This window comes from Arachis hypogaea, chromosome 17 (genome assembly GCF_003086295.3).
Source record: "Arachis hypogaea cultivar Tifrunner chromosome 17, arahy.Tifrunner.gnm2.J5K5, whole genome shotgun sequence".
NCBI classification, from domain to species: Eukaryota; Viridiplantae; Streptophyta; class Magnoliopsida; order Fabales; family Fabaceae; genus Arachis; species Arachis hypogaea.
The window spans coordinates 124,743,743-124,768,309 of NC_092052.1; the positions used below are offsets into that span (position 1 = coordinate 124,743,743).

General features: G+C 32.9%; 1 protein-coding gene and 1 long non-coding RNA gene across 2 annotated transcripts; one reads left to right on the top strand and one right to left on the bottom strand.

Moving 5' to 3' along the window:
* The first annotated feature begins 8,678 nt into the window (after positions 1-8,678).
* Positions 8,679-11,816, top strand: LOC112767128 (uncharacterized). Its single transcript, XR_011875655.1, has 3 exons — positions 8,679-9,103; positions 10,272-10,308; positions 11,407-11,816. It is a non-coding gene; the product is annotated as an uncharacterized lncRNA (long non-coding RNA).
* Positions 11,817-20,658: 8,842 nt separating this feature from the next.
* On the bottom strand, positions 20,659-23,736 carry LOC112764929 (magnesium dechelatase SGRL, chloroplastic). Its single transcript, XM_025810771.3, has 5 exons — positions 23,141-23,736; positions 22,312-22,488; positions 22,014-22,172; positions 21,260-21,406; positions 20,659-20,930 (listed from the first exon to the last, which is right to left on the bottom strand). The coding sequence occupies exons 1-5, from the start codon at positions 23,330-23,332 to the stop codon at positions 20,823-20,825; spliced, it is 783 nt and encodes a 260-aa protein (XP_025666556.1). The 5' UTR covers positions 23,333-23,736; the 3' UTR covers positions 20,659-20,822.
* Positions 23,737-24,567: the final 831 nt, after the last annotated feature.

Consider the following 24,567-nt stretch of genomic DNA (forward strand, 5'->3'; position numbering starts at 1 on the left):
AAGAGGGTGGGAGATCGGATCATCTCCATCAAACTTGTGGTGGAGGGAGGTGCTTTTCATGTGATTAGCGCCTATGTACCGCAAGTGGGTTCGGACGAACAACACAAGATAAGGTTTTGGGAGGATCTAGAGAGTTTGGTTTAAGACATACCTTTGGGAGATAAGATTTTCTTAGGAGGAGATTTAAATAGCCATGTTGGAAGAGAAGTGACTGGGTATGGAAGTATTCACGGAGACTATTATTTTGGGGTGATCAATGCCAAGGGTAAAACTATTTTGGACTTTTCCTCAACCTTTGACCTTCTCATCGCAAATACATGTTTTAAAAAGAGAGACAAATATCTTATAACCTATAAGAGTAGCATGACAAGCTCTCAAATCGACTTCTTGTTGAGGAGAGTCGACAAAAAATTTTGCATTAATTGTAAAATTATCGCAGGAGAGAGTTTAACAACACAACATAGGATGCTCGTCATGGATTTTCGCGTTGAGCAAAGGTTGAGAAAAAGACATCATACGAAGAACCCAAGGACGAGGTGGTGGCGGATGAAAGGTGAGGAACAAAGAAGCTTCCTAAGACGGGTAGGAGAGAAGGCAAAGTGGGATGGGAATAGAAGCGCGGAAGAGATGTGGAGGGAGATGGCAGAAGTTATTAGAAGAACAGTAAAAGAAAGTTTTGGTGAATCTAAAAGAATAGGACCAAGAGACAAGGAGTCCTGATGGTGGAATGTGAGTGTACAAGAAAAGATAAAGATAAAAAGGGAGTATTTTAAAGAGTAGTCTTTATGCCACAATGCAGATAATTGGAAAAAATATAAGGCGGCTAAGAAAGAGACAAAAGTGGTTGTAAGTGAAGTAAGAACAAGAGCATATGAGGGTCTCTACCAGTCTTTGGGTACGAAAGAATGAGAAAAAGGTATATATAGAATCGCAAAGAGCCGTGAAAGAAAAACGAGAGATTTGGATCAGGTTAAGTGCATAAAGGATAAAGATAGAGAGATGTTGGCTCAAGAGGAGAAGATTAATGAAAGGTGGAAGAGCTACTTTTACGAGTTATTTAATGAAGGACATAAGACTCTTCCAAGCCTTGGTCAGTTATGCACAAGGGAAGAAGATCAAAACTTTGACTAATATCGAAGGATTCGAGATTTCGAGATAAAAGAGGCTTTAAAGCAAATGAAAAATGGCAGGGCAGTAGGACCTGATAATATCCTGATTGAGGTTTAGAAGGGCCTTGGAGGAAAAAGGCATCAACTGGTTAACCAAGCTTTTTAATGAGATTTTAAGGTCAAAGAAGATGCTTGATGAGTGGAGAAAGAGCACCGTGGTACCTATCTACAAGAATAAGGGGGATATACAAAGTTGCGAAAACTATAGAGGGATCAAGCTCATGAGGTATACCATGAAGTTATGGGAAATGGTGATAGAACGGAGGCTGAGAAAAGAGACACAAGTAACAGAGAATTAATTTGGATTTATGTCAGGCAGATCCACCACCGAAGCGATATACCTATTAAGAAGGATGATGGAGAGGTATCGTAGTAATAAAGGGATCTACATATAGTGTTTATTGATTTGGAAAAAGCGTATGATAGGGTACCAAGGGAGGTCTTATAGAAGGTTTTAGAAAAGAAGAGAGTAATGATCGCATATATTCATGCAATTAAAGATATGTATGATGAAGTCACAACTAATGTGAAGACTCAAGGTGGTATGACAGAGGAATTTCCTATTGGTATAAGATTATAGCATGGATCATCCTTAAGTCCATACTTTTTCACATTAGTCTTGGAAGTACTCACAGAGCACATCCAAGAGCCTGTGCCATGGTGCATGCTTTTTGCCGATGATATCGTCCTTATGGGAAAGTCAAGGGAAGACCTAAATAAGAAGTTGGACTTATGGAGAGAAGCTCTAGAAATGTATGGTCTGCGCATAAGTCGTAGCAAGACGGAATATATGGAATGTAAGTTCGGTCCGAGAAGGGAAAACCCTAATATATAGGTGAAGATTGGAGAAAACATCATACAAAAAGTTAAAAGTTTAAAGTATATTGGGTGCATCATACAGGATAATGGAGAGATTGAACAGGATGTAAATAATAGGATCCAAGCAGGTTGGTCAAAATGGTAGAGTGCATCTGGTTTTATATGCGATAAAAAAGTGCCTTTAAAACTTAAAGGTAAATTCTATCGTACTACTATAAGACCGGCTATACTTTATGGTACGGAGTGTTGGGCGGCCAAAGGGGAGCACGGACATAAACTAAGTGTGATAGAGATGAAGATGTTGAGATGGATGAGTGGTCATACGCGATTGGATAAAATAAGAAACGAAGATATAAGGGAGAGAGTTGTAGTAGCACCTATTGTGGAAAAGATGGTAGAATCGCGTCTCAGGTGGTTTGGACATGTGAGAAAAAGACCGACAGAACACCCAGTTAGGAGGGTGGATGAGATGGAAGATGGATAAAGGGTGAAAGGTAGAGGAAGACCTAAGAAGACCATCCATGAGGTGGTCAAACGAGATCTACATGTAAACGGTGTCTCTATAGACATGATACATGACAGAGCTCAATGACGTCGTTTGATTCATGTAGTCGACCCCACCTAGTGAGACAAATTTTTGTTGTTATTGTTGTTATTGTTGTTATATTTATAGACATTTTGCATATAAGAAATATATAATTTACATCTATATTTACTAAGAATTTTATACACATAAATTAATACAGTTTGTATTCAAATTTTTCAGAATTTGAATATATAAATTAGTAAAAATTATTTATTAAAGACAATTTAGTATTAATGTGTAATATCTTTAATAAAATTAGTACAAATTGACTAATCTTATGGTGAAGAGTATTTTCTAATGAAGAGTAAAGATTGTATTTTATATAAAAAAAATTAAAAAAATAAATACGTGTACAATATACACTTTTTTTTTTAAAAATTAAATTATAATATTCACTCTTAACCAAAAAAAATTATCCTAAGTTAGGGGTTCATGATACTATCCGATAACTACTGACTAGACTAGGACTAGCTATGTTTTTATTAATATATGCTTCCTCGTTCAGAATATTGAGAAAAGCTGTATGGAATCATGCCTAGTCATCACTAAAATACATACAATTGCAACAAGGATTGAGGACGCTAAAATATCTGAGAATTTATTGATAGATAATCGTCTTTTGCCAACGTATTTTTCTTTTTCGGTTTGTTCGAATGATTTAGAAATCCTCTCCTTCTTTTGGCATAATGGAGGAACCTTCCCACAAAAATCGACACCACTTTGAGGTGGTGCTTACGGGAAGTATATCATGTTTTGTTAAATATCCCGTTTCCCTTTTTTTAACTCTTACTGCATTATCCAAATAAGATATTTTATGTTTTATTTATCTATTTTTGTGGTATTTAATATTTTACATCTTTTGTGTTTCACAATGTTGTCTCTAACTAACTCGATAAACACTGAAATAAGATCAAGAAACATCGTTACAATGGTGCGTCTAATCTAATATGATATTCATTAAGATATCATAATCACATTATTTAATAAATATCATCAATATTACATCTTCCACGAGAGTATGAGACAATGTAATATAGGGGGATTATTGGCATCAAACTCAATCTAATAGAGTAAACAATAGAAGATCATAATGAGGGTAGTTTTGAAGATTCATATAAAGAACATGTGTTACTTTTAGCTAGCTAGCGAGAGAACCAAGGATGTGGTGGCTGAAGGTCTTCCTTAATTTTCCAAACACAAGTAAGAATATTTTCCTCTTGATTCTTCCTCTAATGGGAATGAACGAGTTGCTTCTATTATTGCTCTTTCTTGCTGATGCTAACTTAGTTTGATGCCCCAATCCCATTACCTTTTTCTTTTTCATAATTGAATGAGTAGTGTGTGCATGAGTAGTAGTAGTGAGTGTCACTCAGTATTTATATGTATTTATGAATGCAAGATTTGATGTATTGTATAAGGTTAGAGTAGGAACCTTCGTGCTTTGTGCTACGGTCTACCATTTTGATTAACACTGGGTAATTCCTATAAAGTGCCGATAATAGGCAGGTTCATGATGCACTAATTATTTGTGGTACCAAATTTGTTGGTGGGTGGTTAACTATGATTCTTGGACCTTGTTATTGATTATATTATCTTCAACTACAAGAAAGTTAAGTGGGACTTCACACTTCAGGATAAAGAACTAGTTTTACGTTAGAAAACGTTTCGATGCATGCCTCACTTTATATTATATGCAGATTAAAATAATTCTGGAATTTCAGGAAGAAATTAAGTGAAACAACATAAGATGAAAAAATATTACATCAAATTCAAAACTTTAAAGTAATAAATTAATGGGTTTCTGATCTTATAAACTATTCACTCTTTCTTATTTTATTTAATGTGGGACTAACTTCATATACTCCTCACACTTACAACATTAACCGTCAGTAGAATATATATACTAATAATTGTCGTATGATTTTATACTATGACTTATTACTAACTTAAATTTTAATCTAAAATAACATTTTTTTAGTTGGTTTCGAATACAACACATTACACATGTGATGCTCCAAGAACACCTAATAATATTTTTTTTATAAATAAATAGAAAATCCGATAATATTAACGGAGAACCGGATGAAGTCAAGAAAAATGGAGACTCTATTTTTATTATACAAAATTTGATATCAACTTCTTATACAATAAATTTAAATAATGTGTTTCTCTTTTAATAATACCATATCAGTAACTTTAATAATTTGGCAAAATTTAAAAATCAACCAATTATTATTTAGTAAAATTTAAAAAAAAAGAAAAATTCTTATTTATTATTATTCATTAAAATATAAAATACTAATCAAATACAATAAATATACATTAAAAGTGTCATAATAATTATAAAAATTTCAACTACAAATATTAAAATTCTAACTTATACATGTTAACAGTATATCTAATTTTTAAAATAAGTTTAAATTTGGCACATTTTCTTACTAAATACATTCAAATATATCATGATTATAAAATTAATTTATAATTTTATATTTTATTTTTGGTATTTTTTATTTTGTATTTATTTTTCTAAACTAAAGTAAGTTTAAATTTGGCCCATTTTCTTACTAGGTATATTTTCAAATATATCATGATATAATTTTATATTATATTTTTTGTGTTTCTTATTCTCATTCATTTTTTTTATTTTTTTTAATTATTTGCAAGACAAATAACGCTATATGAAAAGACAAAATATGACAGCTAAAGCAAATATAAAAATAGAAGGAACAAATAAAAATGTAATTTTATACAACTCTAATATAAAATGACTATGTCTTTTTAAAAAATAAATGAATTCAAAATTTTAAACTAATAAACTATATTTTAATTTATATTAATAGAAACAACAAATCAAGATGTAATTATATAAAACTCTAATATAAAAAGGTCTATGTCTTTTTTTTTAAATAAATAAATTTAAATTTTTAAATTAATAAACTATATTTTAATTTATATTATATTTTAATTAAATAATTATATAGAATTATATATAACTTATCAAATAAATATTCTGTAAAATATTTTTAATATAAATAATTCAAATTTAACATTAGTTTATATATTATCTAATCAATCTCTAAATAATATAATATTTACTAAACTACATTATAAAATATAATTAATTTATCTCTTCGCCTATCGCACGGATCTCACTCTAGTTATGATAATAATTAAATCCTATTGAATTCGTAAAAATATATCTCATCCATTGTTGATAACTTAATCACAGCTATCTGATAAACCCTAATTTTGTGGTTTATCTTGTGCTTAATTTGGGAGATTTTATCACCTTTTTCCACATTTATTCAATGAAATAGCATGGTTTTGTAATTCTCCCTGAATTTATGCTTAAGTGTGAAAACATGCTTTTTAGGCCTTAAAATAGCTAAATTTAACTCACTTTAATTCCATTCGATACCTTGATATGTTTGTTGAGTGATTTCAGGTTCATAAGGCAAGTATTGGATGGAAAAAGTGAGGAGAAAAGCATGCAAAGTGGGAGAACTCATGAAGAAATGAAGGAACCGCAAAGCTGTCAAGCCTGACCTCTTCGCACTCAATCGACCATAACTTGAGCTACATAGGTCCAAATGAGGCGGTTCTAGTTGCGTTGGAAAGCTAACATCCGGGGCTTCAAAATGATATAAAATTTGCCATAATTGCCTAACGTCTAGGGACGCGCACGCGTAATGTACGAATGAGCGCCGATGGAGCACGTGATTCACTAAAGTGAAATCGTGGCCAGCGATTTTGCAGCTTATTTTGGGCCCAATCCAACTCATTTATGATGCTATGGAACCCAAGGATTGAGGGGAGAATGAACCAAGTAGTGATAGTTTAGTTTTCATCATGTTTTAGGATAGAATTCTAGAGAGAGAAGCTCTCTCTTCTCTCTAGAATTTAGGGTAGTTTAGGTTTAATTCTCTCAAATTCATCTTTCAATTCTTGTTTTGATTTAGTTTTCTCTTTTAATTTCTTGTTGTTACACCTTTGTTCTTCTAGTTCTTGTTGTTAATTTCCCTATTTTGCCATTTTTATGTTTATGAACCATTATTGAATCTTGATTTCTTTGAATGCAATTTTATGTTTCTATGTCTCTTTTATGTTACCTCCATTGTTATTGTTGATTTCTTGTTGATGATAGTTATGCACTACTAGAAATAGGGCTTTTTTGGACGAAAATTTCAAACGAAATTTATTCCGTCTGAATGACTTTTTCATTTCAGACAAATTTGAGACAAATTTTGAACAACTTTTAGTGGAGGCATTGGAATAATATATTTTGTCCTAAATTTGTCTAAATTTTGTCCCAAATTTTGGCGCCAATTTTTTTTTGGATGGCGCCAAAATTTTCATACAGATTAGCAACACATTTCGGACAAAAGCTATAATTCGTCTGTATTCCATCTGAATAACTTTAGACAGATTTGGGACGAATTTTAAAAATATTAATTCTATCCCAAATTTGTCTATAATTAGTCTTAAATACTTTTACTATAGCTAACTCTTCGAAATAGCCAAAATTTTTTCCCACAAACTTGGGACGAAAATAGCATCATTTGTAAATTCCGAATAAAAGTACATCAGTTTTCAAACGGATTTCATATGTTTATTGAAAAATTATAACATTTAGTATATATATATTAAATTTATCTATGATTTATCCCAAATATTTTTATTATTCCAAAATAAAGTTTCTTTTTCCTAAAATAACCTTAATTATATATAACTTATAAAAGAGTACACTTTTTGTTTCTAAAACTCTAAACAAAAATATCCATACTATGAACAAGAAAATAAATAGAAAATTGATAAAAAATAAAAACTTAACAAAGAATACTAATAATGATATTAAAAAATTATTTGTTTGTAAAACATAACCATGAAAAAAATTCAAGAACTTTGACGATTGTTTCTAGTATCTCTTATTACAAATGAGATTAAATGACAAAACTGACAAAAAAAAATAAAATTTTTAATTAATTTTTCAATTTAACAATTGAACACAAACGCTAAACGCAAAAAACTATAATTTATTGCTTCTGATGAACGGGAGTTAAAATCCAGAATCATGTTTGTGTTTAGAGAAAAAAAAATTGCCAAATAAAAAATTATAGTGTTCAAAAAGATTGAACGAGCTTCTTGTGTTTCTAATGCTAAACCAAACACATCCTAAATATTTTAGAAACTGAACTAAACTGCTTTTTCATATAACAATTGAAAAAAATGCTTAGTTTTAATATTATTACAGTAAAATTAAATACCAGTTTTATTTGATTTAACAAACTAATTTTTATAAAAGAAAAAAATGAGCATTAATACACACAAAGATAGTTACTAAAAAAAGAACCTTCTTATATAGAATTTCTTTCAAAAGACTTCTTTAACAGATTTATCCAAATACCGTAGCTCAAAAAAGAATTTACCGTAATCCCTACAACAAAATTATATATATATATATATATATATATATATATATATATATATATATATATATATATATAAGTGTAACTTGTATATGAATTTATCTATTGATTAATGATTGTGACACGCAGGTAGAAACTATATAAACACCTTCAGAAATTTGAAAAAAAAAATTACTTATAATCTTAATTGAAACCTATTGACATGCATCATCAAAAAAAAAAATATATATATATATATATATATATATATATATATATATATATATTCCATATATTCATGCTTTTTTAAATAATTATAAATATATTTTTTAAATATATCATAAATATCTTTAGCTATCAGCTAGCATTAATATTAAATTTAATTTTACTAAATATTTATTTTTTAAAATTATTATATAATAAAAATTTAAAAATATAACTTAAAATTAAATTTAAATTTAATTTTATTAAATATTTATCTTTTAAATACCAATATTCCAAAACTTATCTTTTAAATACTAATGATATAATCTTATTTTTTTAAATTTATTGGTAAAGTTTAAAACTTTAGATATAATTTAATTTTAAAGTTTTAACATATGTAGTTGTTTCAAAACCACCTCTTTACTCTGAGCCAAAAAGCCAAATTTTATTCCAACGCGCCTTTTGGTTTCAATTTTTATCTCCTTTTTCAAAACTGCTCTGCCTCCTTATGGTTTACAGAGAGCCTTCACTCACCCACACTGCTCTCCTACCTGTGACCACCATCAATCTTCCGGGTCGCACTCCAGCCAACCTCCGCCCTTGCAACTCAGGCGACCTCTACCCTCTCTCGTTCTTCACGCTCACAGATTACAGAGCCCTAACTCGCTCACCTGCTCTGCCTTGTGGCCGCCGCGGCGCTTATGATCTTCCGGGTCGCACTCCAGCCAACCTCCGACCTCGCAACTCAGGCGACCACCACCCTCGTGATTCGCGTTCACAGGTAATAGCTCTCACCCGCTCACACTGCTCTGCCTCGTGCATGTGGCCGCCTCCTCCGGTCTCGGACCTCGCACCGCCACCAGCCTCTAATCCTTGCCCCTTTGCGTCTTTGTGCGATCTCTGTCAAGTCCCAATTTTTTGTGAGTAGTGATGTGATTCTTGTTTGTTTCTTTGTCAATTTGCTTGTTAATGATGGTTCTCATTATCAGACTATGGCTTGGAGTTTTATCAATGGCCCTTTGGTCTTTCTAAGGATAAAATTAGAGTCCTATTAAAAAATTTAGGGTTTGTTCTTAACTCTTTGGATATGAATGATACTCTCTTCTGTTTTGCATCTATTGGATGTCTTTTATTTCATTCTTGTTTCTCCTTTTCTATCACCATCTTAGTCATTATTTCCATTCGTATATACATTCTTTTAAATCTTTCACCATTTAAATTCTTTTTCTTGTTTATATTTACACTTTTTGCAGTAACATTTCATTGTCTTCATTTTAGTATTCATCACAATTTTAGTCATTATTTGTTCATTCTAAAATTTTTCATATGTATGAAAGTTTAGCAAGGTCAAATTGGATTAATTAAATTTAGAATTATATATATGGAGTCTGAATGCTAATGGTTGAATAATTGGGGGAAAGATGGTAACATTAGCCGCATTAAGCCATAACCCAGGGCAATAGTGAAAAAACCCATAACAATCACAATGCATATCACAAAAATGGAAATACCCACAATTAAAATGATTATAATTGTGACAATATATTTACAGTCGTAACACAGCTACAATTTGAATTAGAATTGTGAATTTTATCAATGATGTCAGAATTCTGTTTGTTTAACAGTGAACACCATGTTTGAATCATGGGTTCAATGACACGCCTCACATTAATAAGCTTACTGTAAAATAGTTGTAATTCAAATGCATGGAGTAGATGTATATTGTGGTGTGGTGTAGTGTGGATCAAGATCATAGCAACAGGAAATATTCTTTTTTTTTTAATTAACTTTAATTACCATATAATTTTAGTATATTCAATTATTCATCATTTATTGTAATTTTGTTGCCAAATTAAGCTGAAGTAATCAACAATGTTAAACCAGACATATACTTATCATTTGTTATCTTACGGATTTTTAAAGTAGATCACTATTCATATCTTCTAAAGGTATGTGCACAATAAGACTTATATATACATGAATATATGAGTGTATAAATTAATATTATCTATGGAATCCAAATTCAAGAATTACTAATTTTCATTATTAGCTAGCATTATATTCTCTGAATGCTTAATTTCCATGTAGTCAATCGGCGCTCAATCCTCACCATGAATAGTACGAGGTAACTATTTCTTCCCTCTGTTTCTCTGTTCTTATGATAAGGGCTATTATTTTGGTTCCCTGGCTGTGAATCTGTTCTTGTGTTGCAGATGTGAAAATGAAAGTTTAAATTTTGGCATATTAAATTTAGGAATATGTTAGGATCCAATATTTTTACCGAAAAAAAAAAAAAACTAGAATTGACTTGTTGTGAATCTGTTCTTGTGAATCTATTCCTGTGTTGCAGATTGTGTATCATCAAGTTTAATTGTGCTTGCTCTGAAAATAATATATATCACAACATAACTTTCTCTCCAAATTCAACTATCTTCTTTTTTCTTTTTTTATTTTTCCCCCAATAACCGTTGGTGCTTGTATTACTATGCTAAAAATAAGAATATCTTCAAGTTAAATTTAAGTGTCAGCATTATTGTTTGCCATGTATGTAAGCTTGTAACTATAGTTTCTATGTGTATATATAAATCATGTGGGATAGAGAAAATAGAAAGAAAGAAATGGTGAATAGTTTGCTCTGAAATTAAAGAATCTTGTTTAACTAGTACTCATCTAGCATTTTGTATTTTGTTGTTTTGGGTTTAGAGTCAGTTAACCTTCTCTAATTTGATTGCATTTATTTTGTTTTGTGTCATGTGACAGAGCCTTGAGCAAATTGGTAACAGAGCAGAACGCCTTAGGGTTAAATCAGATATATATTTATATTCAAGTATTGATATTGAGGTGGAAATATGGATTTCCTCTGATTAATTTGGCTGCTAGCATTCTTCTTGCTATATTATTTTCTGTTTTATACATGGATTTTTATAGAAGTTATTGTCTGGGTCCTATTAAGCAATTATTTCATGTAATAGCCTTAACTTGCGAGAACTGTATGGTGAAGTCTAGATACTTGTATGCTTTTTTATCTTAATTTAGTTTTCAATATATATTGAAGAAAGCTCAGCTTTTTTCCCCTCATGCTATGGTTGTTGATTCAATACAAACTCTTGATCCTATTAACACTGTTAATAGTTTTCCTTCAACTCTATTAACACTTTTCTTTTTCTATCATTTGCCAATGTCTTTGAATTTAATATTTTGTTTTGATTTATGTATTCTCTAGTGGTTAGAGCAAAAGGTTAAGTTGAATGATGCTGAGCACAAGTTAAAAGATCAAGGACGTCAACTAAAGGTTCAACAGAAAAGAATTGGTTATACTAAAAAGACAATTCATGCTTTGTATAAAAAGTTGAATCTCCCGCTTCCTTCAACCTTGTCTGATCCTGCAGAAGATGAGCTTGGGACAGGCTCTAATGATGATGAGGATGATAACATAAGTGATTGATGTCAGGAGTATATGTTTTTTCTGATTTAGATTAAGGAATTTTTAGGTGAATTAGTTAGTACATTTTATTATATTCATGATATTTGACCTTTTTAAAGGCTTTCTTTGTTTTAGTTTAAGTATTTTTTTTTATTTTAATTTGATTACATTTATGGACAAAAGTATTTTAATAATAAATATTTTTTTAACTCTTTTATGGTAATTAACTTTTTTATGATTTTATTATATGTTTATAATTTCGATGATGTAATATGAAAAAAATGATTATGATGCTCTTAATATAAAAATTAGATCGAATACAATTTATTTTCTAAAATATTTATATATTAAATAGCAAATTATTTTGTATGAAAATTATTTAAAATATTATATTAAATTTGTAGAAAATTTGTGCGAAAATAATTTTTTATTTTGTCTGAAATTTAATTGAAAAGAAATATTTGATTTGTCTAAAATTTGTTCGAAAAAAATTTGTTATATTTGTCGAAATTCGTTAGAAATTTGTCTGAAATAAAGTATATTTTTTGTTTGAAATTTGTCTAAAAATTAATATTTTTATGTTTGAAATTTGTTTGAAATACGTTATTTTTATGTTGGCTAATCTGTCTGAAATTCGTCTAAAATACATTATAATAGTTAGAAATCTAGCAGATAAATGCCTATTCGAAATCTGTCACAAAATCGTCTGAAAAAAATTTCGGACGAAATTTCAGACAAAATTTAAATTAGCAACAAGGCTTTTTGGGACAAAAAAATTTCGTCCCAATTTTGTTTGAAAAAAAAAATTTGTCTCTAATTTGTTCGAAATTTATTTCAATTTCGTCTCAAAATTCGTCCGAAAAAGCCCTATTTCTAGTAGTGATGGATCTTGTTAATTTTGGTATGTGGTGATGTTTACTTTTCTTGCACTCTAAGCGTTTGATGAAATATTTTCTCTAGTATTTGAGTAGTTTTCTTTACTCTTGGCCTAGGCTAAGGGAATTGAGCGGTCTTGAGTCATTGGATCTCAATGATTTGGTGATTTGAAAACCTTTGGTGATCAACTTGATACTCATTGACACCAACCCACTACTAATCTAATTAGTAGATAGGTTGGGACTTATGGGTTGATGTGATCAAACCTATTTGACATACTTCAAGCTTAGGAGTAGACATTACGTACTTAAGGCTTTCGGAAGTAAACTTAATAGGTTGGCCTCTCATAATTATCAATATTTGGTTTGTAGACAAGGATGGTGATCTCAATTACCTATGTCTAGCCAATAGTACTTTTTCTTTATTTTATTAGTTCTTATCATTTTACTTTCTTGTCAATTAATTTTTCTTGCCATTTATTTTCTTGCCCATTGAAAATCAAACCCCCCTTGCATCTCATAGCCAATAATTGGGCATTTTATTGCAATTTTTTGTGAGACGACCCGAATTTTAAATACTTCGATTAATTCTTATTGGAGTTTGTACATGTGACAAAACCAAATTTAATTTGATTTGAGGATTGACTATTGGTTTGGACTATACTAACAACGGAATTATTTTGTGAAATTCCGAACCGGTACAAATCCTTGCTATCAAATTAATGGCGCCGTTATCGGGGAGTTGCAATGGTGTTACATTATTGGCTATTGTGAATATTGTGAATATGCTTGTCTTTTGCTTATTTGTTAGTTTTTGTTAACTTTAGGACTTTATTGCTTATTTTTGTTAGCTTTTATTTTTATTTGCTATTATGAATTCTCACCACTTTGACTATGAGTTTGGCTCAAATTATGTTGTAGGGAATGGAAGTTACAATGATAACATGCATCAAAGATTTGGGAATCAACGATGGGAGTAGCCTCAAGGGATTGATCAATCTTATTGGCAACAACTTCCTCCGGTTTCTTATGTGTATAATTCTAATCCTAGTGCATATCAATCTAATGGATGTGGTGACCCTTATTGTGATTGTCAACAACCACCACCACATGCCTATGAACCACCCCTCAACATGACTTTGAACCACCTTACTCACAAGCCCCCTACCACCAAACACCTCATTATGACCCTAATTCTTATCCACCATACCAACCACCTTATGAACCATATGAACCACACATGAAACCACCACCATTCCAACACAATTACTCTCAAGAACCACCTCCATACCCTTACCAAGATGAACCAACTTCCAATTATGAAATTTTCCTCTCAAACAATGAACCTTCTCCTTCCACACCACCTCCAATGGATGATTCTCTCCAAGAATGTGTTAGTTCTTACATTCGAAGGCAAGAAGAGAACCACAAGGAGTTCAAAGAGTTAGAAGCCAAGATAGCTACCATAGCGGAAGCCGTTAGCAATATGGTCTCCTCCCGCCTAAGCCTATGCGATCAAGGAACTCCCATTGTTGAATGTGGAGTAGCAATCCAGGAGCATAGTGAGGGAGTGAGTTTAGAGCTTCAAGGTGTAGAAGAAGGGGTGAAACAAGGATTGCCACAAGGGGAGAAAGTCGAGATAATTGAGGCGGAAGAAGTGGTTGAAGCCTTAGAAGTGGTTGATGCCTTTGAAGAGGTTGACCAAGAGATGGATTCAATCATTGAGGAGTTCCTATCTACAATTGAATCCCCTCCCATTGGGCTTGAAATTGAGGTCAAAGAAGAAGAAGCACAACCTCTCATGCCCTTGGTGAGCAATGAAGAAGAGATTGAATTGGAAGAGAGTTACCAAGAGGAAGAAGTTGAAATTGAAGAAGCTTGTGAAGAGGTGGAGGTAGTCAAAGAAGAGCACAAGGGAGTGGAACTTGCAAGATCATTAGGACCACCCTTCCTAAGTCACCATCCAATACAACATTCAAGTGGGTAAAATTCCTATCCCTAAGCTTTAATTTCTCACTTGAATATGGTTTGTTTGAGACGGATGGGCAACTTAGAGTTCTTTGTGGAGTCAAGAGTATGAAAGAATTGGTTAGTGGGTGGAAATGCCAATCAAAGTTTCTTATGGTTGAAAACTCAAAGTCTAAGTACAATGGTTGGTATAGTTCTCAACTAAAAGGGTCTAGGAAGATGCTTTGGTGTTTACTTGAGAATTCGGATCACTTCTCACCCAATTGGAATTGTGATGATCAACTTGAAGATGGGTGTAGAAACAAGATTTGTGATCCGAAAATATATGAAGACCAATTTTAGAAGCCCTTAACTTGTGTGGAACTTCATCAAAGCTTGGTGCCATTGATCTTGAATTTTGGAGCTTACTTGAAGTCCAAGCATTGGTGGAAGTTTCAAGATGAGTTCAAGTATAAGCCACCATGACAAGGAGCTTCCCAAATGTCCAACTTAAGGACTTAAACTAAAAGTGCTAGGTGGGAGATACCCCACCATGGTAAACTCTTTCCATTCTCTTGTAAATATAATCAATAGATGAATTGGGTTGCCATTGTTAGGTAGTTTTCCTCTTTTCATACTCTTGTTTTAATATTTTGCTTGTTAGTTTGTTTGATTAGATTGTGCCTTAAGTTGTAGCTTAGTTGTTGTTGAGTAGTGTTTTACTTGTAGTATAAGTTTTGTTTTTAGTGTATTTGAAAATTTCTCAAAAACCAAAAAGATTTGTTGTTAAATTTGATTTTTGATTGTTTTAGAATGCTTGTAAATTAGGAGAGTACCCTGTTTTTGTTCTAAGCATATTCTAAAAAAAAAGGGGCATCCGCGTGCGAGCGTGCTGTGCGGCGTGTGCGCACGCATCGGTGGTGCATCTCACACTCCTGGTACAAAAATCAGAGAGTTGTGCCAAAGTTGTGCCTACTCTGTGCCCGCGGCCTGACGCGCAAGCGTACGTGACGCGTCCGCGTCGGTCACCAACTTCATCAAACATGCGTACGCGTACTCTACGCGTCCGTGTCCCCTGTCCTGCCTGCCCACCCATGCGCACGCGTGCGTGACGCGTACGCGTCGCCCTCCGCACCCTGTTTTTCCCCTGTTCTGCCCTGTTTTCTTTCTCTCTTCTTCTCTTCTTTTCCTTCTAGTTTCTTCCTCTTTCTTTCTCCTTCTTTCTTCCTTTCTTACTTTCTTTCCATTCTTCTTTTCTTTTCAAAATTTCACTTTTTATTTTTTCTTATTTTCATTTTCTTCTATATGTTGTATTTGCATATTATCACCCATTGCATTTTAATTTTGTTTTTATAACTTCCTCTCGTTTTCTTTTCTAAGTTCTTGTTTTAATAATGGTGTTGGATTCTTATATTCAATTGTTGAGAATTTTTTGGTTAATCTTGGTGCTTTGTGACTTGTTACATTAATTGTAATATTCGCTCTACACACAAGATTAGTGCTTTAGTCCTTCCTAACTCATGATTCCTTGTTTTTATACCTCATCATCATTGAGTTAGGATGGGACCAAATGCTCTCATGCTTATCACTAATCTTGTTTGTGTTAATTATTGATTAAGCTTGATGCAACATGCTCTTCATGTCATGTACCCATGCTTTGACTTTTCTTTTGCATCAAGTATTAGTTGATATGCCATTTGCCTATATTGCTCTCTCACTTACATGCGTAGCTAACATATAGTGAGAACCCTACTTTTATTTGGCATTAGCCCCCGCCTATGTTCTAATTGCTTTGATATCTTTGTTGTAGGCTTAATTTCCTTTCTTTCTCTTTCTTTTTAGGTTGGCCACCAAGAAGAAAAGGGATGGAAAAGCTTCTAAATGGGGCAACAAACAAGTTCACCCGCACAACCTTTTGAAGGAGCTCATCAATTGTAGCAACCCATCCACATTGCTCTTCTTTGTATGCACTGAGTACGGTGCAAATTTCTAAATGTGGGGAGGTCGTCTGACCAATCTCCATGGGTAACCATTTTCTTTTTCAACACCAAATTTAATTTTTCAATTTTTTGTCCTTGTTAGATTAGTTGCTGCATTATATGATAGGTTGCATGATAGTTAAAATTTGTACATATTTTACCACCTCTTTTTATGTTAGGACTACTTGGTTAGGGTGATGATTTCTTTTCCAAAAAAAAAAATTATTTTTAGGGCACCCTACCAATTTGAAAAATTTTTTTGTGACAAACTTGCTTGAAGAATGTATTTTGGAACATGGTTTTTGAGCTAAGAACACAAGCATGTGAGTTTTGAGCCTAATTGTGTGGTTACATCTTATAACCACTTTATTTCATTCTTGTGTGCATCATTCTCTTTCTATGATTGTAATCTTTGATTTGTTTGATTCTTTATGTCCATTGTTCCATGTATACATGCATTTATATGATTGAGGCCACCATTTCATTTAGCTCACTTACCCAAATAGCCTACCTTTCATCAACCATTGTTAGCCAATTTTGAGCCTATTTAATCCCATTTGTTCTTAATTGTAGCACATCACTACCCATTAGGGAAAAATAATAAATGTCCTTAATTTGGATATTTGATTAGCTTAGGCTAGTGAGGGTGTGTATCATTTGGGTATAGAAAACTTGGGACATTAGTTGAGAGAAAAGTGTGTTTTTGTATTTTGTTGAAGATTTTTGGGAATTGGGTATATGCTTATGCATTAAATATGTAAAACCATATGCATTGATACGTTTGTATATACTTTGAAAAAAATGTGTGAAAAAAAAATAAAAAAATATAAAGAAACAAAAAAAGAAATAAAAAGGGGACAAAAATGCCCCAAAGTAAAGTTCAATAAAAATCAATGCATATGGAATGTTAATTAAAGAGAATGCATGAGTATGTGAAAAAGTGAGAATCATGGGTAGCTAGGTTGTGTATTAGAATTGTATAGGTTGTTACATGTGTTAGGTGACAGCTTAGGCTAATCAAAGATACAAATTTCAAGCTCACTTGACCATATGCATCCTTACCTTTACCCTAGCCCCATTACAACCTATGAATAAGTCCTCATGATGAATGTATGCATGCATTGAATAATTGTTGATTGTTAGATGAAAAACAAATCTTGGAAAGCATGATTAGAGGAGAATTGAGTGAATCGACCCTATACACTTGAGCGACTAGAGCGGATACACTTCCGGTGAGGGTTCGATGCTCAATTCCTTGTTCCCGGCTTTCATGAGCTTTCTTCTTGCAAGTCTATTTGAACTTCATTTTGATATTTGAATTGGTAGAGTTTGTGAGTCGTCATATGACCTTTGCCCTACTTGTTCATATATGCTCTTGGAGATTGATTTACTTTTAACCAAGTAGATAGAATCATATTGCATTTACATGCATGTAGATAGGTTTATATAGTTTCTTTGCATTGAATAAATGTTCATACCCTTTTCTTGTCCTTCTTTATTCTTAGCATGAGGACATGCTTGGTTTAAGTGTGGGGAGATTTGATAAACCCCAATTTTGTGGTTTATCTTGTGCTTAATTTGGGAGATTTTATCACATTTTTCCACCTTTATTCAATGAAATAGCATGGTTTTGCAATTCTCCCTAAATTTGTGCTTAAGTGTGAAAACATACTTTTTAGGCCTTAAAATAGCTAAATTTAACTCACTTTAATTTCATTCGATGCCTTGATATGTTTGTTGAGTGATTTCAGGTTTATAAAACAAGTATTGGATGGAAGAAGTGAGGAGAAAAGCATGCAAAGTGGGAAAACTCATGAAGAAATGAAAGAACCGCAAAGCTGTCAAGCCTGACCTCTTCGCACTCAATCGATCATAACTTGAGTTACAGAGATCCAAATGAGGCGGTTCTAGTTGCGTTGGAAAGATAACATCCGGGGCTTCAAAATGATATAAAATTTGCTATAGTTGTCTAATGTCTAGGGATGCGCACGCGCAATGTACGCATGCGCGCCGATGGAGCACGTGGTTCACTAAAGTGAAATCGTGGCCAGCGATTTTGCAGCTCATTTTGGGCCCAATCCAACTCATTTTTGATGCTATTGAACCCAAGGATTGAGGAGGGAATGAACCAAGTAGTGATAGTTTAGTTTTCATCATGTTTTAGGGTAGAATTCTAGAGAGAGAAGCTCTCTCTTCTCTCTAGAATTTAGGGTAGTTTAGGTTTAATTCTCTCAAATTCATCTTTCAATTCTTATTTTGATTTAGTTTTCTCTTTTAATTTCTTGTTGTTACACCTTTGTTCTTCTAGTTCTTGTTAATTTTCCTATTTTGCCATTTTTATGTTTATGAACCATTATTGAATCTTGATTTCTTTGAATGCAATTTCATGTTTCTATGTCTCTTTTATGTTGCCTCCATTGTTATTGTTGATTTCTTGTTGATGATAGTTATGGATCTTGTTAATTTTGGTATGTGGTGATGTTTACTTTTCTTGCACTCTATGTATTTGATGAAATGTTTTCTCTAGTATTTGAGTAGTTTTCTTTACTCTTGGCCTAGGCTAAGGGAATTGAGTGGCCTTGAGTCATTGGGTCTCAATGATTTGGTGATTTGAGAACCCTTGGTGATCAACTTGATACTCATTGATACCAACTAACTACTAATCTAATTAGTAGATAGGTTGAGACTTATGGGTTGATGTGATCAAACCTATTTGACATACTTCAAGTTTAGGAGTAGACATTACGTACTTAAGGCTTTTGAAAGTAGACTTAATAGGTTGGCCTCTCATAATTATCAATATTTGGTTTGTAGACAAGGATGGTGATCTCAATTACCTATGTCTAGCCAAGAGTACTTTTCCTTTATTTTATTAGTTCTTATCATTTTACTTTCTTGTCAATTAAATTTTCTTGCCATTTATTTTCTTGCCCATTGAAAATCAAACCCCCTTGCATCTCATAGCTAATAATTGGACATTTCATTGCAATTCCCTGTGAGAAGACTCGAAGTTTAAATACTTCGGTTAATTCTTATTGGGGTTTGTACATGTGACAAAACCAAATTTAATTTGATTTGAGGATTGACTATTGGTTTGGACTATACTAACAACGGAATTATTTTGTGGAATTCCGAACCGGTGTAAATCCTTGCAATCACCATCACAGTTACATAATTTACTAATTGCTGATGCATGACAAGTTAAATCTCAAAGCAGTTCTTGAGATTCACGAAATACACTTATTTGATCCTTGACTTATCAATTGCACTATTTACATCCCTAAGATTATAAAAAAGGTATCTAGTTAGTCCTTCACTTCATTTCCGGTCATTTAACCATGTCGCCGGCAATGACGTGGAAAATGAGTACCACGCTGGAGCTTGCCTTCGTTGCTCTTGGGCCCTGGTCCCGCCGGAGCTTGCCTCCGCCTTCAGCATCTCCCCGGAGCCCTTCCAGACTCTTTTCAACGTCAACTGCGCTTCGCAGCACACCATCTCACCATCTCCGCAATTCGTGGTGACGCCTCCCAGGCCTTTTCGTCCAGCAATTTCTAACTCGACAATCGCACCACCATGCTTGAGCCCGACGCCATAGCATTTGTCGATGAGGAATTAGAGCCCAATCAAGATGGCTCCGGCTTGATTTCAGGAAGCTCTGGAAGATCGATAGTGCCGTCGAAGAGGCCGATTCAGCAGCTTCACTGGCCAAGAGGGAGATTGGAGGAAGAGAGAATCCATATAATGTTATTGTAGATAAAAATACTGGGGAAGTGCGTTTGGGTATTGAAAAATACGGACTAAGCATAAGAGGAAAAATCAAGCGACGCAGAGGCGTATATGAATCGCGAGAGAAATATGTCATTTTCAACAAGACCTGCGGTAAGCATGAAGGCCTATATTTGGCAAAGATGGTTCTTATTTGAGCAATGGTGGAGGCAAGCTCCAATGGGATTAGGACCCAAGAGCGGCGGAGGCAAACAAACTCCAATGTAGTACTCATTTGCCATGTCATTGCCGGCAGCAAGATTAAATGGCCGAAAATGAGGTGAGAGATCAATTAGATGCATTTTTTACAATTTCAGGAACGTAAATAGTGCAATTGGTAAGTCAAAGACTAAATCATTGCAATTCGTAAATCTCAGGGACCACTTTGAGATTTGACTCGATGTATGACCTATCAGCTATGAGCCTATGATTAAAAGAAAAGAAATATTTCATAAAAAAAAATAATGAGAGAATAGTGGAGGTAGTTTTGTTGTAATTTTTCATTTTTCTTTTAGTATTTCCAAAGATTTTGGTTTCTTTTGTGGTATTAATTCATTCTTGCAATCTGAACTCTGGTTTGTCTAAACAAAATGGAAATTATGAGAAATGGGATATGAAAAAATAATTCAATGTTTATTGTAGATACATTTCATAGAAGAAAAGCAAAAAGAGCTTGGAAGATAGACTTTGGACTCTGCCACTTTACTGAAGGACTATCTCTTTCTATTAGCCCTTGGAACTCATCCACTTGCTTTCCCTACAACCACAACGAACATACTCACAAAACTAGTTAATTCTTAATCAGACCAATCTTTTTTTCGGTTTAAGATGCATGAAAATAATTAGAGTAAATTACATCGTAGTATGGGAGATTAGGTGATATTATACATGACAGCCTATAATTTAGGCTGTCATGTTTACACCTAACCTCGCGTTTGCGGGTAATATTGCCGGACCTCATGGGAAGTCAGTGTAATCAGCTCAAATACTTATGGTGCTAAATTTGTGTAATGAAATTGTACATTTAAAGCAAAAATGTAAAAGTATAAAGCATAGATCATTTCTGCATTTTCTTAAGCTCATTACCTCTATAGCATCCTTTAGAGGTCCCCAACATTCCATTCTGTTGTATTTTTTGGAGCTAGAATGAAAATACACGCGAACTATAGAATCCAGCAATTCAGGATGTTCATCGAAAAGCGCAGAATCTCCATACTGAATTGCTTTGAGTACCTGCGATGCTCAACAAGACAAGGACCAAAACAAATGTCACACATAGTTATTATGCATAATATAGGACCTTCAAGTCACAATTTGTGAATATCAGAATACAAGATACTAAGGTAGCGTTTGTTTTGAGGTACTGGGACAGAGACTGGGAGACTGAGACACAGTATTATGTTTGTTGGCTCAGAGACTGGTACTAAAATTTCTGTCTCTGTCCCTAAAATTTCAGTATTTCAGTACCTCTAAAAAGTAGAGACACAGGGGACTGAAATTTTTAGAGACAGAGACTAAAATTTTAATAACATTTTATACCTAAAATATCCTCATTTCAATTAATTAATTCCAATTTTATCCTTTGTGCAAATTAAATTAGAGTTTTATTCTTGTTTCAATTTCTGTCTCTTACTTTGCACCAAACAGAATACTGAAATTTATTTCGGTCTCTGTCTCTTAGTTTCTGTCTCTCAGTCTCAGTCTCAGTCTTTCAGTCTCTGTCTCTCTACCAAACGCTACCTAAGATATGATCTTCAAGAAACAAAAGACTCCTATAGAATTCACTACTTGTCTATTTAATTAGAATTCTCCTTTTAATATAAGTTTAATGGAAACATACCAAAGGCATTTCCTTGGAGAATATGTGATATCTGAATTCTGCAGCCAAATCTAGGAAGGGATTGGGACCACTGACAAAGCAATGAACATGTAAGCACATCTCATTTTGCACTTTCTTCCATTCAGCTACAACATCATCCTTCTCATACCACCCTCTCAACTGCCACACAAGAAAGAAAAAAGGGGGATGGCAGATACATAATATGAATTAGTTAAGAGAACCAATGTTTTTGTTCAAAATATATACCATCAAGCACTATAATTTCTATGCTATGTGAAAGCAAGGACACAACACAAACCTGCTCAAGATTGATCACATTGGAGACTGTTAAAGTCAGATTAGCTGTGAAGTCGCAATGCGATAGAATGTAGGTTCTCGGAATAAAACTTGCATATTTGTTTATCTGATCCTCCAATAAAACTACCTTAAGTTTTGAAGCTTCAAATCTTGCCGGAGGAACCAAGAGCCTAACAGCCTAAATTTAAACAAAAAGTTATTTAGTCAGAGTTTTCTTCATTTCAGATAACAATCCATACATGAATTAAGAAAAGAAATTTCAATTTTGTTTATTAGAACTGGAAGCTGGAGTCCAGAACACACATTCTTGTTTGTCCATCGTACTGTAATAAAGCCAAAGTCAAAGGATGCAGCACTTCCAACAAATGTGAACATTAATAGTGAAAAATATTTTACATGACTGAACCATGTGCCTCTCCTTAGCAGCTTAATCTTTTAAGAGGAATGATACATAACATGTTATCAGAACTTCTATATATGTCTAGAAAGTCCAAGAGTTCAATCATTGTTATCACCAACTCTTGTAAATAAAAGATTGAATTTTAGCTCAAGATATAACATGTCTATAAGTTTCAGAGAGAGGTTTCATGACAATCATGGAATACAACATACAACAAAAATGAAATACATAGGACATTGTATGCTAGTGTGTGTTGAATACAAGCAAGTTCATATCTAAAATAAAAGGCTACACAACTTTAGCTACACTAAACTAGGACATATTTCCTGCAATTTCCCTCACACTACTACTAGCCTAGCATTGAACTCCTTAATCATAATAATGGCAGACAATGTATGGAAAAAATATGAAAGAGAGTGAGAAAAGGTACCTCAGAAACAACGGTGTTGTAGGATGGAGTAGAATTTGTTATAGAAGACAAGATAAAGGGTCTGCTGCATCTATTGGAAGAAAATGGCTTTGAGATGATTGTAGGAATGGTGTTGGTGGTGGTGAACATTGTTCTTGGTGTGGTTTGTGAGAATGAGAGGACATTGTTGTTGTAAACACAGTTACATGCCATGGAAGGAAGGAGGTGCAGCTCCTCCTCTTCATCTTTCACAAGCCACCACCATTCTCTTCTCTTAAGAGAAAAAAAAGAATAAAAAAGAAAAAAAAAAGTGATAGAGAATGAAAGCAAAAAAAGTAATGTAATGTTGGGAAATTGGTGTTCTCAAAAAAAGCAAAAATCTCTTTCAATTCACTCCTTCCACACGATTTCTTTCTTCTTCTTTTATTCAATTTAATTATACAAAATAGAGATGAAAGAAACTCAAGTATTATTTTGAAAAAAAAAAAAAAATTCAAAACAGCTTGGATTTTCGATAGAGATGTGGATAATGTGATGACGTGGCTTTACCTGTGTCAACAGTTCAGTGGGAAGCGAATCCGCCTCTGCTTGAAGCCTTGAACTCTTGAAAGCCAAAACTTCAATTTTATCATATTTTTAGTGTGAATATTGAATCATGTCTGGGGAGCAAAAATTATATATCAACGTACCAAATTAAATTAAGTAAAGACTAATTAATGAATTAATAGGGTGGATTAAGTGATTAACTACATTAGACCTCACAATCTAATGAGTCACTTCATTTGAAAGTTAACTTGAATAATACAGACAGAAACCTTTTTTGAAAACAAAGTTTGCATGCTTAATGCTAAATAAACTAATGAAGAATATTTCTAAATTCAGGCAAAATAAAAATATGACGATGCAAAAACATAATAACTAAACAAGTAAACACAAGCAGTTGAAATCTAATTGAGATGACATATTAACATATCTTTTAATATACCGTTTAAAATTAAAAATGGTCTAATCCATCTAAAAAAAATAGACACGACCCAAATAACATAAAAACATAGAAACTTCAAAACACACCCTCTTTCTAAAAAAAAAGAAAACACATACCCTCCCCAAAAAAAGAAATAAATGATAAAAATGGTGTAAATTACTAAATTCACTCAACTATGACCAAAACATTTTGTTATTATTAGAAGTGATTAATCTATTTTTTTTCAAAGACAGTGAAATTATTTTATTTCAATTGAAAAAAAAAATTTTGTCCACAATTCAGAACTAAAAAAAAAAAAGTGGAATTCTCCTATTTTATTCTTAAACGTTAGCGAAGCACAATGAAAAAAAGAAACTAAGATTAATCTATTTTTATCACATTAGAAGCTTGTAATCTAACTCAACCTACCAAATTAACCAAGAGATGAGAACTGTCCACAAGAAATAAAAATCTTGGGTTAACA

Bases quoted from the DNA above. Each gene is read 5' to 3' on its own strand.
- LOC112764929 (XM_025810771.3), bottom strand. From the start codon at position 23,332: ATGGCATGTAACTGTGTTTACAACAACAATGTCCTCTCATTCTCACAA. The intron at 22,489-23,140 runs GTACCTTTTCTC...GTTTAAATTTAG, and splicing joins ACAACACCGTTGTTTCTGAG to GCTGTTAGGCTCTTGGTTCC. The intron at 22,173-22,311 runs GTTTGTGTTGTG...CTTGTGTGGCAG, and splicing joins ATGTGATCAATCTTGAGCAG to TTGAGAGGGTGGTATGAGAA.